Source organism: Accipiter gentilis, chromosome 9 (genome assembly GCF_929443795.1).
Source record: "Accipiter gentilis chromosome 9, bAccGen1.1, whole genome shotgun sequence".
NCBI classification, from domain to species: Eukaryota; Metazoa; Chordata; class Aves; order Accipitriformes; family Accipitridae; genus Astur; species Astur gentilis.
Genome location: NC_064888.1, coordinates 1,454,159 through 1,470,789, shown reverse-complemented (window position 1 = coordinate 1,470,789; position 16,631 = coordinate 1,454,159). Strand labels below are relative to the sequence as shown.

General features: G+C 51.4%; 1 protein-coding gene across 1 annotated transcript; it reads left to right on the top strand.

Moving 5' to 3' along the window:
• Window positions 1-2,546: 2,546 nt before the first annotated feature.
• On the top strand, window positions 2,547-3,491 carry LOC126042719 (olfactory receptor 14C36-like). The gene has a single exon (XM_049810292.1). The coding sequence runs from the start codon at window positions 2,556-2,558 to the stop codon at window positions 3,489-3,491; it is 936 nt and encodes a 311-aa protein (XP_049666249.1). The 5' UTR covers window positions 2,547-2,555.
• The last annotated feature ends 13,140 nt before the right edge of the window (window positions 3,492-16,631 follow it).

The window sequence follows — 16,631 nt, the reverse complement described above, 5'->3', positions numbered from 1 at the left end:
TCAAGCTGAGATCTCCCTATGGTACATGACATGATTTGGTCAACTGAAAACCTGTGTAGGCTGCCCAGAGGACAAGAAATAGGGACAGGTTCAGCTGTCCTGCACATACCTCGGACAACCTCTGGCATCTCAAACGTCACCAGGTGTTTTCATCTGAGCAGCTCACTCCTACCCTCCATTTCCATTAATTAGCATGGGAGCTGAAACAAGCAGCTCACATACAGGTGCCTCTTTTGTGCGCACCTGAATTAAGGAGAGGAGTCCCACCTGCTGAGGGTTTGTGGCAGGCACGGGAGGGAGCAAAGTCCCCTTCTAGCCCCAGGACTACAAACCCAGAATGGGATGCCTTGATTGACTCAGCTGAATCACTTCCCTCCGCTTGGACAAATGTGATCCCTGCCTGTCACTGTCTGGCTGTCCTGTCTTATAATGGGATGAGAAAGATTATTCTCACGCCCAGCTCTGTCTCTGACGGGAGACATCAGTGATTCCTTCAGCCTGGTTCACGGTAGGGCCCCAGGGACACCCAGAGGGAGCCCAGAGGGAGCAGAGAAGGTGACGCCTTGGGCTGGTCCTCTGCTGCTGAGCTGGGCTCCTGGGACGGAGGGGGCTCGTGGCAAACGAGCAGCGCTGCACAAAGACAGCTCTGCCCAGGAGCAGCTCCCCTGCAAAGCGCAGCAGGGCTGAGGGCACTGCCTGCAGGCAGCGAGGGGAGAGGAGCGAGGCAGAGAGAGGTTAAAGGCAGTTTGGTGTGGAAGGGAAGAGGGGACCTCACTGGGGGAGAAATCTTCACAGTCCTCCACGTGGTAAGTCTCTGAGTGCAGGGCAATGAAGCTGCTGCTCCTGGAGGGATCTCCTAAAGCTGGCACATCCCACAACCTGTGGGATCTTTCAAGTGGACTTTCACAGTTTCTGTAGTGTTGAGGAGTAGGAGGGCTCCTGATCAGTGATTCCCTGCTGCACCCTCAGACATCACAGCTCCCTTCTCTCGGGGACAGCTGCAGGGCTGTGAAGCCGGGCGTGCACCCAGGGGTGCCCAGGGCTGTCCTTCAGAGCAGGGTCCCTGCACCCCAGGGCTCTGTGTGCCGGGGCTCTGCTCCCCACGGCACTCTGGGGGGAAGCTGTGGGTGGAAGGAGCAACCCCCAGCAGGACAGGGTCTTTCTGCTTTTGGGAGGGTGCTGCGTGGGCCAGGGCTGCTCGGGGCTCCACATCACCCCAGGATATTTCCTGGGAGACTTTCTGAGAGGAAAGTCAAAGCAGGGATTACTGTACAGTTAAAGAGCTTTAAAGGGTTAGGGGCTTTTTTAGTTTCCTATGGTTGCTAGGTGGGGGCAGAGGAAGAAATGGAAAAGGAACCCTCAGGTTTGAACAAGTCACTGAGACTCCTGGACTGTAACTTTGAGTGATCCGTAGATCTGCTAGGAGCCTCCTAAAGTGCCTTCAGCCACTGCTCTGCCTATGGACAGCACCAGCATCAGCTTTGCTGGACCCATCAGGTTTGTTCTAACCTGCCCTTTTCCACCTGCAAGCATGAACATGTGCCCAGCCACTGCCCTGCAAACAGGCAGGTTTCTTGGAGCAAAGACGAGTGCACAGAGGCTGGGATGGGGGCTCTGAGCCCTGACAGGGCAAAGGCATGGGACAGGGAAACATCTCCCCGGAGGAAAATCTCCAGGCAGCAGGGATATGATCAGAGAATGAGAGGAAACTAAAACTAGAAATGTTATGGGAGGGAGAATTCAGAAAACTCCCTATCATCCCCTCCAATGCAGATCCCTTCCTCTGAGCAAGACCCTTGCCTCTCTCCCTCGGGGCTGTGGGGTCCGAACCATGAACCTCTTCCTCTGCAGCCAGAGCTGCAGCAGAGCCGTGGCGCAGCTCTCCAGCATCTCCCCCATTTCCCTCTGAAGAGCACAGAGGCTAAGAGCAGCTGCCCACCAATGTTGATGTCATCCCTTAATGAGATGCCATCGTTAGGGCACTTGGCTATCTCCTTGAGGGGTCCTTCCAAGCTGCGAGCTGCCCTCCAGGGTGCAAGTCCGCCCAATAACATCTTTGTGTTATCTGAAAGCCCCATGGAGAAGCACACAGATGCTACGACTGAAGAAATGCTGTTGGGTTGGTGAAATGAGCCACGTGTGTCCTTGGCTAGAAGTGGGGTGCCGAGACCTTGAGAAGAGGTGAGACATTTAATGGTGTGCAGTGGATCCCTCTGCTCTCAGCACTGCTTGGTGGCTTTTCAGAGAAACATATGAGGGCGATCTCTCCCCCTGAGATCTGGCACCCACCCCTACCATTCCCATGAACCCACTGTTGCAGAGCAGGGCTGACTCCTGGGCATTCTGTCAGCGGAGGCTCTGCTCCTCACGGCACACTCAGCCAGCAGCAACCAAAGCCCCAACCACGGAGGTGAAGGAAGGTCTCCTGGAAAAGGAAAAGGGCGTGTGTGTAGCAGGGGGAGAATCCATGAGAAATTCCTTCCGTTTTGCTCAGAGAACTCTTCTCTAACTTTCTCACTGCCTTTTCCCTCTTGAACAGTGCCCTGAGGCAGCAAATGTCCAACAGCAGCTCCATCACCCAGTTCCTCCTCCTGGCATTCGCAGACACGCGGGAGCTGCAGCTCTTGCACTTCTGGCTCTTCCTGGGCATCTACCTGGCTGCCCTCCTGGGGAACACCATCACCATCACCGCCATAGCCTGCGACCATCACCTCCACACCCCCATGTACTTCTTCCTCCTCAACCTCTCCCTCCTCGACCTGGGCTCCATCTCCACCACTGTCCCCAAATCCATGGCCAACTCCCTCTGGGACACCAGGGATATTTCCTATGCAGGATGCACTGCTCAGGTCTTTTTCTTTCTCTTCTTGGTGTCAGTGGAGTATTTTCTTCTCACCCTCATGGCCTATGACCGCTACGTTGCCATCTGCAAACCCCTGCACTACGGGACCCTCCTGGGCAGCAGAGCTTGTGCCAACATGGCAGCAGCTGCCTGGGGCAGTGGTTTTGTCTATGCCGTGCTGCACACTGCCAATACATTTTCACTGCCGCTCTGCCGAGGCAATACCATAGACCAGTTCTTCTGTGAACTTCCCCAGATCCTCAAGCTCTCCTGCTCAGACTCCTACCTCAGGGAAGTTGGGCTTCTTGGGGTTAGCGCTCTCGTATTTTGGGGCTGTTTTGTTTTCATTGTGCTGTCCTACGTGCAGATCTTCAGGGCTGTGCTCAGGATCCCCTCTGAGCAGGGACGCCACAAAGCCTTTTCCACGTGCCTGCCTCACCTGGCCGTGGTCTCTCTATTTCTCAGCACTGGCATGTTTGCCTACCTGAAGCCCCCCTCCATCTCTTCACCATCTTTGAATCTGCTCATGGCAGTTCTGTACTCGGTGGTGACCCCAGCAGTGAACCCCCTCATCTACAGCATGAGGAACCAGGAGCTCAAAGACACGCTGAAGAAGCTGATTCAATCACTCGTCTTTCAGCAGCAATAACCTTTACAAGTATTTTCCAGTTCATCTCAGGAGCTGTTCCTCCTCTGCTTTGGGGATTTGGCTTGTGATAATCATGTTTGTCCAGGAATGTCTGCATCCACTCCACTTCTCCAGTGACATGAACCCAGTCTGTCCGACCCAGAGACCCTTGCACATGTCCCTGGCATGATGTTACAGCTGGTCTCCTGCGTCGCATCTCTGTAATAAAAGGCTCAGTGCCAGTGTCTGGAGGTTGGGCTCTTCTTCCAAAGCTGAAGTCAAAAACAGGCTGAAGAGATTGCCCCTACAAGGCCATGGTGTGGCGCTTGGGTTCTCCATGGGCTCCGGGGAGGAGGGCATGGGGCGATGTGTTGGGGAAGGAGGCCTGGGCTGTGTGACCAGTTCCCGTGGAGATGGTGAATGATCAGAAGGGATCTCCCTGGGACTGTCTCCCCGTGGTTTTCGGGCACCACAGCCCTCTCAGTCTGCAGGGCAGCACCACCGGCTCAGGGCTCTGCGGGGAGCACAAGGAGGGGGCAGGAGTGGACGGCCAGGCCAGCACGGACACACTCCCATGGGGAAAGGCTCTCTGGGACAGGGGTGTCCCTGGAGAAGAGCAGAGGAGCAACTCTGTGCTTCCAGGGGGAATAAATGACCAGGAGAAACCTGCTTCTGCATGCACCAGCTCGGGGCAGGCTGCTCTTTTGCCAGCAAGATGAGAAGAGCCAAGAAGGGACTGGGCCAGGCTGGAAAGTTGGGAGAGGACAACACCAAAGTGAGCTGAGCTGTGTGACCATGCAGGGTGAGGATTGACACCAGGGGGTTGTGGTGCACAGCCAGGGCTCGTGGATGGGAGCCGAGACATGCAGGCACAGGAGAGACTGGGCTGGTCTGGAACAACATTTGCAGCTCCGTTGCTTGGCCATCCAAGGGACAGGGTGATGACGGGGCCACAAAGCAGCATCCAGAGGGTGACAGCAAAGACGGGTACAAACAAGGAATTCGTGTGCATTGCCTTCGTTGTGCAGGTATGATTTTGGCCCAGGCAAAGCTTACCTGGAGTTGGTTGCAAGGAAAGTCGAGAGGAAAACAGCGAGCTTTGATCGCTCGTTGGAGACCAAGGGTGAACAAGGAAAATGCAGCGCTGCTGCTGAGTGGGTAGGGTGATTTAGTAACAGCAGACACAGATGAGGCTGAGGGACTCAAAGCCTTCTTTGCCTTCATCTTTACTGAAAAGGTTGCTGGGACCCTGTGTTAGGGAGAGGGTTCAAGGAGGAGGAGAGCATGTATTGGCAGGAACCTCATGAAACCCCACAAGGACAAATGCCGGCTTCTGCCCCTGCAATGCACTGACCCTGGCAATGGCACAGGCTGGGAGCATCCTGGCAGGGGAGCAGCTCTGTGGAGAAGGTCTTGGTGGTCAGCGATCTGGACAGGAGGCAGCTGTGTTCCCCGAAGCAAGGCAGGCCAACAGTGTCCTCGGCTGTAAGACCAGGAACATGGCCAGGAGATCCAGAGGAGGGATTATCCAGGTTACTGCATCCATATTTCAGATCCCCAATACAGGAAAGGTGTTGGCAAGCTGGAGCGGGTTCAGTGAATGGCCCCCACGTTGGGGGGCCTGTGAGCAGAAGCCAAGTGGCCAAGAGGCCAAGGGAGGCTGAGGGAGACCTCCTCACAGCCTGCCTTACCTGTGATGCGGTCACAGAGCATAAAGAGCCAGGCTCTTCGTGATGGTGCGTTGTGGGAGGACAAAAACAACGGGTGGAAGGTGGAAGAGGAGAGGTTCAGCCTAGACATAAGGAAAAAAATTTTCACCATCAGCTCAATCAGCTGTTGGAACAGATCAGCCAGATAGGCCATGCAGTCTCTGTCCTGGGAGGTTTTCGAAATCCAGCTGGTTCAAGCTCAGGCTGAAACACCTGAGGACTTTTAATAAAATGGCAATGTTTTCCCACCATGCCAGAAGGGGGAGTTCTGGGAAGTGCGTTAATCATGGGAGAAGAAATATTGATCTCCTTCTGCACTTGCATTACCACTACTCTATTACACTGTATGTTTAATCTCCCTCACCTTTCAGGTGTTCCCACCTCTCCTGATCAAATTACCATGTCTAAAGGCATCTTTTCAGCAGACTATATGGATGCACACCCTTGCATCTCTCCAGATTTCCCCCTCCCCTTGCTCTTTGATCATTCAGATACCTCCAAACTATCTGGTTGCTGCTTTGAGCTTCAGGGAGTTAGAAACTTGCTCCATCTCTGAGAAGATGAATTAACTCTTGAGTCAACTCCTTAATTATGTTTATATCTATCCTTTCCTAGCTCTTGGACTTGCAGCCTGGACTTGGCATACAGTTGACGAGAGTGTTTTGAAGCTTATTAAATTGCATCATGTGTAACTTTTGGGTTTTGGCAATAAGGAGAAGTCCTCCCGTGCCTGTGTGCAGCCAGTTCTCTGAGGAAAGCAGGTGGGAATTGGTGCCAAGGAGCTGTAACATCCAGCTGCAGACTTCAGTGAAGAGGTCTGATGCAAGGACAAGTGATGCAAAGCCCAGAGGTCCAAACAGAAAAACGCTGGGGTTGGGGAGGTGATGAGCAAGGCTGTCCATAGAGTGTCTGGCCTCAAGGGATTGCTTTTCCTACCTGCCCATATCTGCTTAGGTGACCCTCTGGATCAGTATCAATTGGAGAATGCCGCTATCACTTCTTCTGTAAACAAAAAAAAACCAACAAAAAATTACCTTTAAAAGTAAAAAGCCTTTTATCTTAAAAGCTCCTTGAACTCTTCCTCTTTAACTACCATCCTGAAACCTCTCCAATTAGCTGTACAAGTCTTGAAGACTTGAAGAAAACTATGGGAAGAGACAAGGCACCTGAGGGATTTCTGCCTTGTAATGAGCCCCATGATGGTTTTGGTGCTGAGTCCATGGACCTGCAATGCTGAGAGGAGATTGCACAAGCTGCTCAAGGAGCAAAGTCAGAAGAAAGTGCTGAAGTTTCTTGGAGTATTAATGAGCCCACTGAGGGCCATTACCAACACAGCCTCCCCATGGACTCGTTAGAGCAGGAAACTGGATGCAGTGATGACAGGCAGGCAAAGGCAAAGCGCTGGTGGCTCTGAAGCTGAGTAAAGCCTTGGTGTGTTTTATCAAGCCAAATGCCAAGCCCTGACCCCAGCCCCTCAGAAGAGAGATCCTGTCCATCACGCGTGGCTCAGGGCTCTTCACGGGCTGCGAGGGGGTGTGAGGCCAAGTGAAGGACAACAGTACGACGCCTCTCGGCCTGCCCAGGGAGGTGCAAGGAGGCAACGTAACCTCAGTGCCATGAGGACAACGGGTCTCCTCTTAGGCCTTGGTGGCAGAGATATCAGCCATAGCCAAGGGGACAAAGACCTCAGCTCTGTCAGGGCCTGTCAGCATTGCAGGCACCCTTGGCCATCTCCACCATAGGCTGCCATACACTGTCCCATGCCTGTGCCTCTTTCCCTGCAGGCTGTGGACATCTGACACACTTCCCCACCTTGTTCTCACCCCAGCATGTCCCTACCTTTACTGACATCTCTCCATCCTCACTGGCTGTCCCTCCAAACACAAAATCATGGGCTAACCCAGACCCCCTCCGAGTGACCTGTTGCATCAAAGCACTACCCTTCAAGTGACATTTCTTCCTCCTCATGTCCATCTGGCCATCCAAACCTGCAGTTACTTGTGGTTTTCCTTTCCCGTGCTGTCTCCCATTACCAAATATCACGCACTCAACTCTGAAACTAACTGTCAAGCTTTCTCAAGTTACTGCTGTACTTGCCTGAGCCTCCACTTCACCAGGCCAACGAAGCCCCCACGTCTCAGCCTTTCCACACACGGTCCCTAATCCCATCTTGGCAGACCTCCTATGGGCCCACTCCAGTTCCTCCCCACTCCTCCAGAACAGGGACCCCCACACTGGGACACACTATTCCAGATGTGGCCACACCAGTGCTCAGTCGGGGGCAGGGAGGGGGGTGACAACTCCCCTTGCCTGGGTGGCCACGCTCCTCCCAGTGCAGACCAGTATGCACATGGCCATACTCATGTTTAGCACCACTGCCCTGTATGGCATCCCTCATAATGCCCAGGCCCGTCTCCTCAAGGTTGCTCCTCACCCACTTCAGGTCCAACCCTGCCTTCATGTATGGGCTTGTTTTACCCCCTAATGTAGTGTCGTGGTTTAAGCCCAGCCAGCAACTAAGCACGACGCAGCTGCTCGCTCACTCCCCCCATCCAGTGGGATGGGGGAGAGAATTGGGAAGAAAAAGCAAAACTCGTGGCTTGAGATAAGAATGCTTTAATAGGACAGAAAGGAAGAAAATAATAATGATATTAATAACAATAATAAAATGATAATGATAAGAATAATGATAGAATTGGAATATACAAAACAAGTGATGAACAATGCAATTGCTCATGACTCGCCGACTGATGCCCAGTTAGTTCCCGAGCAGCAATCCACCCCCCCCCAGCCAACTCCTCCCAGTTTATATGCTAGGCATGATGTTACATGGTATGGAATATTCCTTTGGCCAGTTTGGGTCAGCTGCTCTGGCTGTGTCCCCTCCGGCCTTCTTGCTGGCTGGGCATGAGAAGCTGGAAAATCCTTGACCTTAGACTAAACACTACTTATCAACAAGTGAAAACACCAGTGTGTTATCAACATTCTTCTCATACTGAACCCAAAACATAGCACTATACCAGCTGCTAGAAAGAAAATCTATCCCAGCCAAAACCAGGACACTGATGCATCAGCAAAGAGGGTAAACAGTAGGTGGTGGTATAAAGCCACCACATTAGAAATAAGTAACGGAGGAAGGTGAAGGTAGCGCACAAGTAGGAGAATTAAGGGCAGTTGTTCTAGCAGCACAAAAGGCAGCAAAAGTTATCTATGTCAACTACTGTGCCAGGTGCCACGCAAGGGGTTTGTCAATGGGAAGCCCCAAACTGGGAATTTAGTAGATCCCCAGTTTGGATAACTGAAGATTGGCAATTACTCTTAGATACAGGGAGACAAGTGCCATTTCAACTAGGGTGGGTAAAAGCCCATGTAAACAATGATCAACCAGCCACAAAACGGAACCAAAAAGTGGATGAGTTAGCCAGAATTAGGGGAATAAAAACAGGAGGTACGCCAGATCCTGAATGGTACTGACTGGGAGAATGGCTGCATCAGAATTAGGCCACACAGGCCAAGAATCACTTTATTTTGCAGCCCAAAGCCGAAGTTGGCCTCTAAATAGGAAAACATGTGAAACCATCTATGCTGGTTTTGACTGGGGTAGAATTAATTGTCTTCACAGTAGCTAGTACGAGACTATGTTTTGGATTTGGGCTGAAAACAGTCTTGATAATGCCAAGATGTTTTCGTTATTGCTGAGCAGTGCTTACACAGAGCCAAGGCCTTTTCTGCTTCTGGTACCACCCCACCAGCGAGTAGGCTGGGGGTGCACAAAAAGTTAGGATGAGACACAGCCGGGACAGCTGACCCCAACTGACCAAAGGGATATTCCATACCATATGATGTCATGTTCAGCATATAAATCTTGGGGGAGGGGGGAGAAGGACAAGGAGATGTTTGGAGTGATGGCGTTTGTCTTCCCAAGTCACCATTACATGTGATGGAGCCCTGCTTTCCGGGAGATGGCTGAACACCTGCCTGCCCATGGGAAGTGGTGAATGAACTCCTTGTCTTGCTTTGCTTGCGTGCACAACTTCTGCTTTACCTATTACACTGTCTTCATCTCAGCCCGTGATTTTTCTCACTTTTGCCCTTCCAATTCTCTCCCCCATCCCACCAGGGAGGAGTGAGCAAGCGGCTGCGTGGTGCTTAGTTGCTGGCTGGGGTTAAACCACAACACCATCCTTACAGAATTCTCCCAATGTAAATTGAAATTGCAAACGGATCACCCTTCTAAAACACCACCCCTGCACATTAATAAAGGAAAAACCCTATGCTCAACATGCCAAATTGATTACATTGGACCCTTTAAACCCTCCTCGGGATATGGGTACATTCTCACAGGAGTAGAGGTCATCTCAGGCCTAATTATGGCAACTAAATGTCAGAAGGTTAATGGTCAGAGCACCATTAGAGGATTATCCTCTTGGTTTTCAGGCCTACCAACCCCTGATGTCATCCAAAGTGACAATGGCTCATATTTTTCCAGCAAGGAAGTGCAGGAATGGGCAAAGCAGGAAGAAATTTAATGGGTATTCCTTACCCTCTACTACCCTCAATCAAGCGGGATAGTAGAAAGAGCAAGTAAATGGACTATTAAAAAGAAGCCTTAAACCACATGAGCCCCACTGGTGCAGTCATATGTTCGAGCTACGGCCTAGTCGTGGTGATACTGCTCAGTTTAGGGCTAAACATGATGAGTCGACCTTTAAGGAGGACCAGTACTCGATAGCTTCACTATGCAAGCCTGATTACTTTGTATAAACAATGCGTGCTTTGCTGCCGACTATGCCCTTGAAGAGGGAACTAAAGACTGATAAAAGGAAACATCCTGCTCCAGAAGGCACCAAAGGCTGGATGATTGCCAAAGAAGCATGAACTAAGGGAAAGGGAAAGGCGGCAGGGGGAGATCATGACCACCGACTCAATTCAGTGCTGGGAGAACTTGCACCCCGCGACTGCAAGGAGCATGTGTGCTAATTTACATAGCAAGCGAGGTTAATTTAAATATAACCGGCCAATAGTAGATGAGACGGTGACTACTAACCAATGAACGTAAATTTAGGCAGGTTTTTACTAATCGTGTAACAGAATAAATACATTTTCTTTGGTGTGCTGTGCTAGCTTTGTGGAGTTACGCCCTGGCACCTATCTCTGCGCAGACATGAAACAAAGAAATATCTCGGCTCTGTGTGTAAGATTGGCTTATTGCACACCGGGTACTGAACCCCACTTGTGGGACAACACTGGGATACCTGGTTGCCTAAAGTGATCCACCAATTAAATAATCAATACAGTCTAACAGGGAGCCCAGTGACTCGTGCATTCTTTCCATCAACTTCTCACGGAGGACCCCGTCAGATGAAAAGATACACCCCGCTGGCCTTCAAGCACAGCAACCTGTTATGGTAGATTTACCACAAATTGGCACTATTCCACTGACACCAACAAAACCCCACCGCCCTCTGGCCTAGGAAGCAGAAGACAACAGCGGGGCTAAACATGGTATTAGCACCAGGCGGATACATCCTAGCCACTAACTAGAAGGGGTAACCAGTCCAGAAAAACCCCACCGAGACTTGTGTTGTTTTCTCTTTCCAGGAACGATACCGGGAATGATACCACACAGCACGCCTCCCCTGGAGATTGGGTCAACCATCGGAGGATTGCTTATCCTTCTCGCAGGAGCAAGCATCGCCAGCATGGACCAAATTCAGCTTATATGTCAACAAGCTTGACACATGGGGTGGAGACCCTCACGTCCTGTATTTGTGCTGATCAATATGCTAACTGTAATATACTCTCCACCATACATGTTTCCATTTGATCCGAATGCAGGAATATTGGGAAAAGCCAGCACAAAATCTTACAATGACAATCCCTGGTAATCACATAATGGTAAAAGCAAATAAAAGTCACCTTATTTCTGCTACACCAGGTGACAGATCTCTGTTGAATGTAATGTAACAAATTATTTAAAGGGAAATACCTATGTGGTCATCAAAAGGACAAATCAAGCTTGATCAAAAAGCAGAACAAACCACTTCTCACGCCCCTATTGTATGGTTAGCTTCTTTTTTAGTGACACTAGTGTGGAAGCAGTATCCCTGCGGGCAGATACAGGGAAAAATAATGGAAATGGACTATCCTTAGAGATCATGCTAACACCTATTCCCAGACCTCACACTACTCCAACAGCTACCCCTACTGACTATCACTCTACTCCCACAACCAACCAAACTACATACCCACTGACTTCTAAAGGTGGACCCTACGCCATCAAATATACAGGCCAGCGACAAGTGCTATTTAATTCACCAGGGGCCCTCAAACAAGTGGAACTATCAGTGCAGGTTAATATCTCTGCAATTAAACATACCTGCTCACCATTCCTCAATACATCTTATACAGGCTGGTTAGCATGGTTGCACGGGGGAACCCTCACCTCCTAAAAATCATCAAGGAGAGATGTGACTGGTATCCCTCAGACAGGACAAGGAGTATTAAGCACCACAGACGCTGAATTTTTAGCAACCAAAGTAAGCTTGGCAACAAGTGATTTGCAGAAACCCACTCATTCTTTTTCACTACTGGGGCAATTACTATAGTTGTTGTTGTTGTTGTTTGGGTCCCTATCTCAAGCATGGTGTCCTCAGATGCAGTTTGGGTCCCTGCATCAACCACAGTCCTCTGAGTACTGAACTGTGGCTCAATAGGCACAGGCCAGGCCCCAGCAGAGTGCGAGAAGCTGCTGGTTTTCACTGGGGTAGGCAAGGCACCTCTCTATCAGGTGGCACGTCAGTTTGCCAGGGTTGCTTGACTGTTCGGGTGTAAAGTCCCAGGTTACGAGAGATGATAACCATCCTAGGAACCTGCCCAACTCCTTCTACACACCCTGCCACCCAGGGACCGGCTGCTTGAGGGCACATTTCAGTACTGCCTCACCCAAAAGTTGTCTTCTCTTATACCAGGATGAGACCAGATTCCACAAAACCCATAATATATGACCAGCATTAATTAGTGGTATTGAACAGCTCACGTAAGGGTGAGCAAGGACCTCGGGAGCCTGCCCGGTAAAACCATTCACATCAATGCCAGGTAGGGAGAGGGAGATGTATTCCCTCATCTCCTTCACAGGATAGCTCCCCCAGCTCAGCAAGGCCACCAGTGCCAGGGTAAAACACATAGCCACTGTTTGTATTAGCACGTTCTCACGTTCCTTCATCCTCCCCACAAAATAGCTCCCCCGGCACAGCAAGGACCTTAATTCCAGGGCAAAGCATGTAGCCATTATTTGTATTACCATGTTCCCAAGCTCAGCAAAATAGAGATAAGCAAAGCAGCCAACAAACGCCCTGACCGGCACAGGAGCTTGCAGCTTAAAAACCACTATAGCTATAGCAAAATGCTTAATGCAAAACTGCCGTTGTCGTATCCTGTCCATGACGCCCAAAAGGACTGTGGTAGGCTGACCCTGGCTGGATGCCAGGTGCCCACCAAAGCGGCTCTATCCCACCCCCTCCTCAGCTGGAGAGAGGAGAGAAAATATAATGAAAGGCTCGTGGGTCGAGATAAGGACAGTTTAATCAAGCAAAAGCAACGGTCGCCTGCAAAAGCAAAGGAAAACAAAAGATTTTATTCTCTATTTCCCATCAGCAGGCGATGTCTGGCCACTTCCCAGGAAGCAGGGCTTCAGCACTCATAGCGGTTGCTCCGGAAGACAAACGTAAAATAACGAATGCCCCCCCCCCCTTCCATCTCCCTTTACTGAGCTTTTACAGATGAGCTGACCACATGATACGGAATATTTGTGTTTGCAGATGGCAATGTAGTTGTCATAGGCCATGATGGTGAGAAGAGAAAACTCTGCTGACATCAAAAAGAGAAAGAAAAAGACCTGGGCAGCACATCCTGCATAGGACATGGCCCTGGTGTCCCAGAGAGAATTTGCCATGGATTTGGGGACAGTGGTGGAGATGGAGCCCAGGTCGAGGAGGGAGAGGTTGAGGAGGAAGAAGTACATGGGGGTGTGGAGGTGATGGTCGCAGGCTACAGCGATGATGATGAGGCCATTGCCCAGGAGGGCAGCCAGGTAGATGCCCAGGAAGAGCCAGAAGTGCAAGAGCTGCAGCTCCCGCGTGTCTGCGAATGCCAGGAGGAGGAACTGGGTGATGGAGCTGCTGTTGGACATTTGCTGCCTCTGGGATTTGGGTGCTGTACAAGGAGAAAAATACATGGAGAAGTCAGCGCAGGCTTCTCTGAGGAAAACCTGTTCTGTTTCTCAGAGAAACCACCCACTTGGTTTCTGTCCTTCTCTAGAGGAACTTCATGCTGCTCCATCCCTTCAATTCTGATTTATTCTGGCTCAGCATGGCATGAGGCACAGGGACCGCAGCCAACAGGCTCCCCAGGAGTCTGACTTGCTCTACTGCAGATGGGAAACAGAAGTGGAAAAAGCCACATATATTGAGGGAATCACTGCAGAAGGACACCCTGGGCTGAGTGCAGGAGCCTGGATGCAGTGACTCTGTGGGAATTGTCTCCATATCCTGCAGGAAGAGACGATATTAGGACTTGGGCCACCTCCCTCTGGAAATGCGCCCTCGAAGGGGTTTACCTTTTCTTGTTTTACCCTTCTGAACAGAGGTGTTTGGGTCTGAATCAGTCACCACTGACACAGAACTTGCTTTCCCATGCATTTCCCTCCACCCGCCCTCTGCCTGCAGGTGTGATGATGAGAGAAGGGCAGGTAGGAGCTATCGCTGTGTGCACAGTCTCCCTCAAGTGAGGAGCACCCATCATGGAGGAAGGCTGCTCAGCATCTTACTGCTCCGTGCTCCAGAAGATGGGCTGTGGCCCAGGGGCTTCCTTCATTTTTAGATGCCCTTGTGACACTCGGGCCACGTTCACTGAAGGGCTAGAAAACCTCAGCTTTTGGATTGCTCTCAGCATCAACGCTAGTGAGTCCTGAGAGACAAAAGGGTTCCTTGTGCCTTAAATCAGAGTCAGGAGAGCTGATGTCTCCATCGGTCTTGTTCCCAGCCGCCCTGTCCTGCCTGTCTCAGCTGGAGGATGATCACACTCCGAAGTTACTCTGAGAAAGGAACTGTGCAGAGCAGGGGTTTCCAGATCCAAAGTGCAGATCTCCAAACTCCTCTCTCTTGTTCTCAACCCAGACAGGCAGAGAGTGACACAGAAGTTGTGACTCCTCACGCAGATGACCAGGCCAACACCCCACCACTCTGGGGTGTCGTGTCCACACCAGAGTGAGTCAGAGGTGGGTACTCCTGTGGAGACACCTCTGTGGAAGGATTCTCAGGGTCAGTGTCTGAACTGCAGCTGAAGCTCCAATCCACAGAGATCCTGCAAACAATAGCAAAACCAGCAGCATGGGCAGATGTAGAAACATGGGGAAATACCATGACCCTCATGCTGAATAAGGCAAAGAGGCAGAGAAATGCCCTGAAGAGCCATTACCTTACCCTGCTGTGCACACCCCTCCTGACATCGACGTTGCTGGGGAGTCGCTCCAAGCCCCTCTGTCATGCAGGAGGAAAGGGGCAGCGTCAGCAGACACACACCTCTCCTCTCTCCTCTGCCAGAGCTCTGGCTGCAGAGGAGGCAGCTCATGCCCTGGATGCCACGGTCTTTGTGGTAGAAACTGTTCTGGGTGGGAGAGGAGACGGGGGGTTTGCTCAGCAGAAGGCATCTGCACTAGAGGAATGGACAGGGAGTTGCTCAAATCCACCCTCCGTAGCACTTCTGACAGCACTTTCCTCTCTTCTCCTGACATATCTCCACCACCTGGAGCTCTTTGCCCCTCTAGCTGTTTCTCTGTCTTTTTGCATCCCACCCTGTGTGCGCACTCAGCTCTGCCCTGCAGAAACCTTCCAGTAGCAGGGCACACGCTGGGACTTCTTGGTGTTTGGTGGTCCAGAGGAGCAGATCAGAAGAAAACAACCAGAAAAACGTGATGCTGCTGCAGACTTAGGCTGACGAGTGGGTCATGGGATGTTGTTACCAGGTTTTCAGCAGACCTACTGGTCTTTCAGCCTCAGTCTCTTGTCCAAACGTAACATCTTCTTTTCCATTTCTCTCCCCTCCCCAACCCTCACCAGCAGTAAGAAACTCAAAGCACAAACTCAGGAAAGCTCTTTGTCTTTATAGGAATTGCTGCATCGACAACATTCATGAAAACTACCCTCAGAAATGTCCTGGGGTTGATCTGGAGCTCTGAGCAGCCCTGACCCACACAGCACCCTCCCAACAGCAGGAAGGTCCTGCCCTGCTGAGGGTCACTCCTTCCACCCACAGCTTCACCTTCCAGGTGAAGGACAGTCCCTGGACACGCTCCTGCAGTCCTCCCTAGGGCAAGGGAGCTGTGATGCCCTGTCCCTCTGATGCAGCAGGGAAGCCCTGCTCTGGACCACATCCTTCTTCCCGTGAAAGAAACCCTGAGAGTCATCCTGCCCGATTCGAGATTCTGTCTGCCATGGGATGGGATGCGCCTGCTCTAGGAGATTCTTCCAGGATACTCATCTGCATTGCCCTGCTGCCAGAGACTTACCGTGTCAGGGCTGTGAAGATCTCTCCCTCCGTGAGCTTTCACTGTCTCCCACTCCACACAGCCTGCAACCTCTTTCTCATTTCTCCTGTCTCCCCTCGCTGCCTGCAGGCAGTGCCCTCAGCCCTGCTGCGCTTTGCCGAGGAGCTGCTCCCGAGCAGAGCCGTCTCTGTGCAGCGATGCCGGTTTGCCACCAGCTCCCTCCGTCCCAGGAGCCCAGCCCAGCAGCAGAGGACCAGCCCAAGGCAGCATTTTCTCTGCCCCCACTGGGCTCCCTCCAGGTGTCCCTGGGGCTCCTGGGGAACCTACCTTGAAACAGACTGAATGTAATCATTGATGTTCCCTCCCTCAGCTGGGGACGGAAACTTATTGCCAGCAATGCCATTTCCCTTATCAGGAAAAGAGAGAGGTTTAAGAAGCACCTTTTCTTTTCCCATCATTACACAGGACACCCAGACAGCGACAGGGAGGGATCTCCTTTATGCCTGCTGAAGAAAGGGATTCAGCTGAGTCGACTGAAGCATCTCATTCGGGATTTGTAGTCCTGGGGCTAGAAGGGGACTCTGCTCTGTCCCATGCACACACCACGAACCCACAGGAGGTGTGATTCCTATGGCTCAGTTCAGGAGTGCACAAAACAGGCACCTGAATGTGAGCTGCTTGTCTCATCTGCCCTGCTAATTACTGGAGATGGAGGCTGGGAGTCATGTTTTCAGATGCAAACACCTAGTGACATTTGAGGGGCCAGAGGGGGCCCAAGATATGTGCAGGTAACTGCAAGCTCTAAAGGAGCAATGCCGAGAGACGCCTGGGGGCATCACCTTAGAGCCTAGTGGGCAAGAGCTTTGGCTTTCTCATCAATTTGCAGATGACACCAAATTCGGGGGA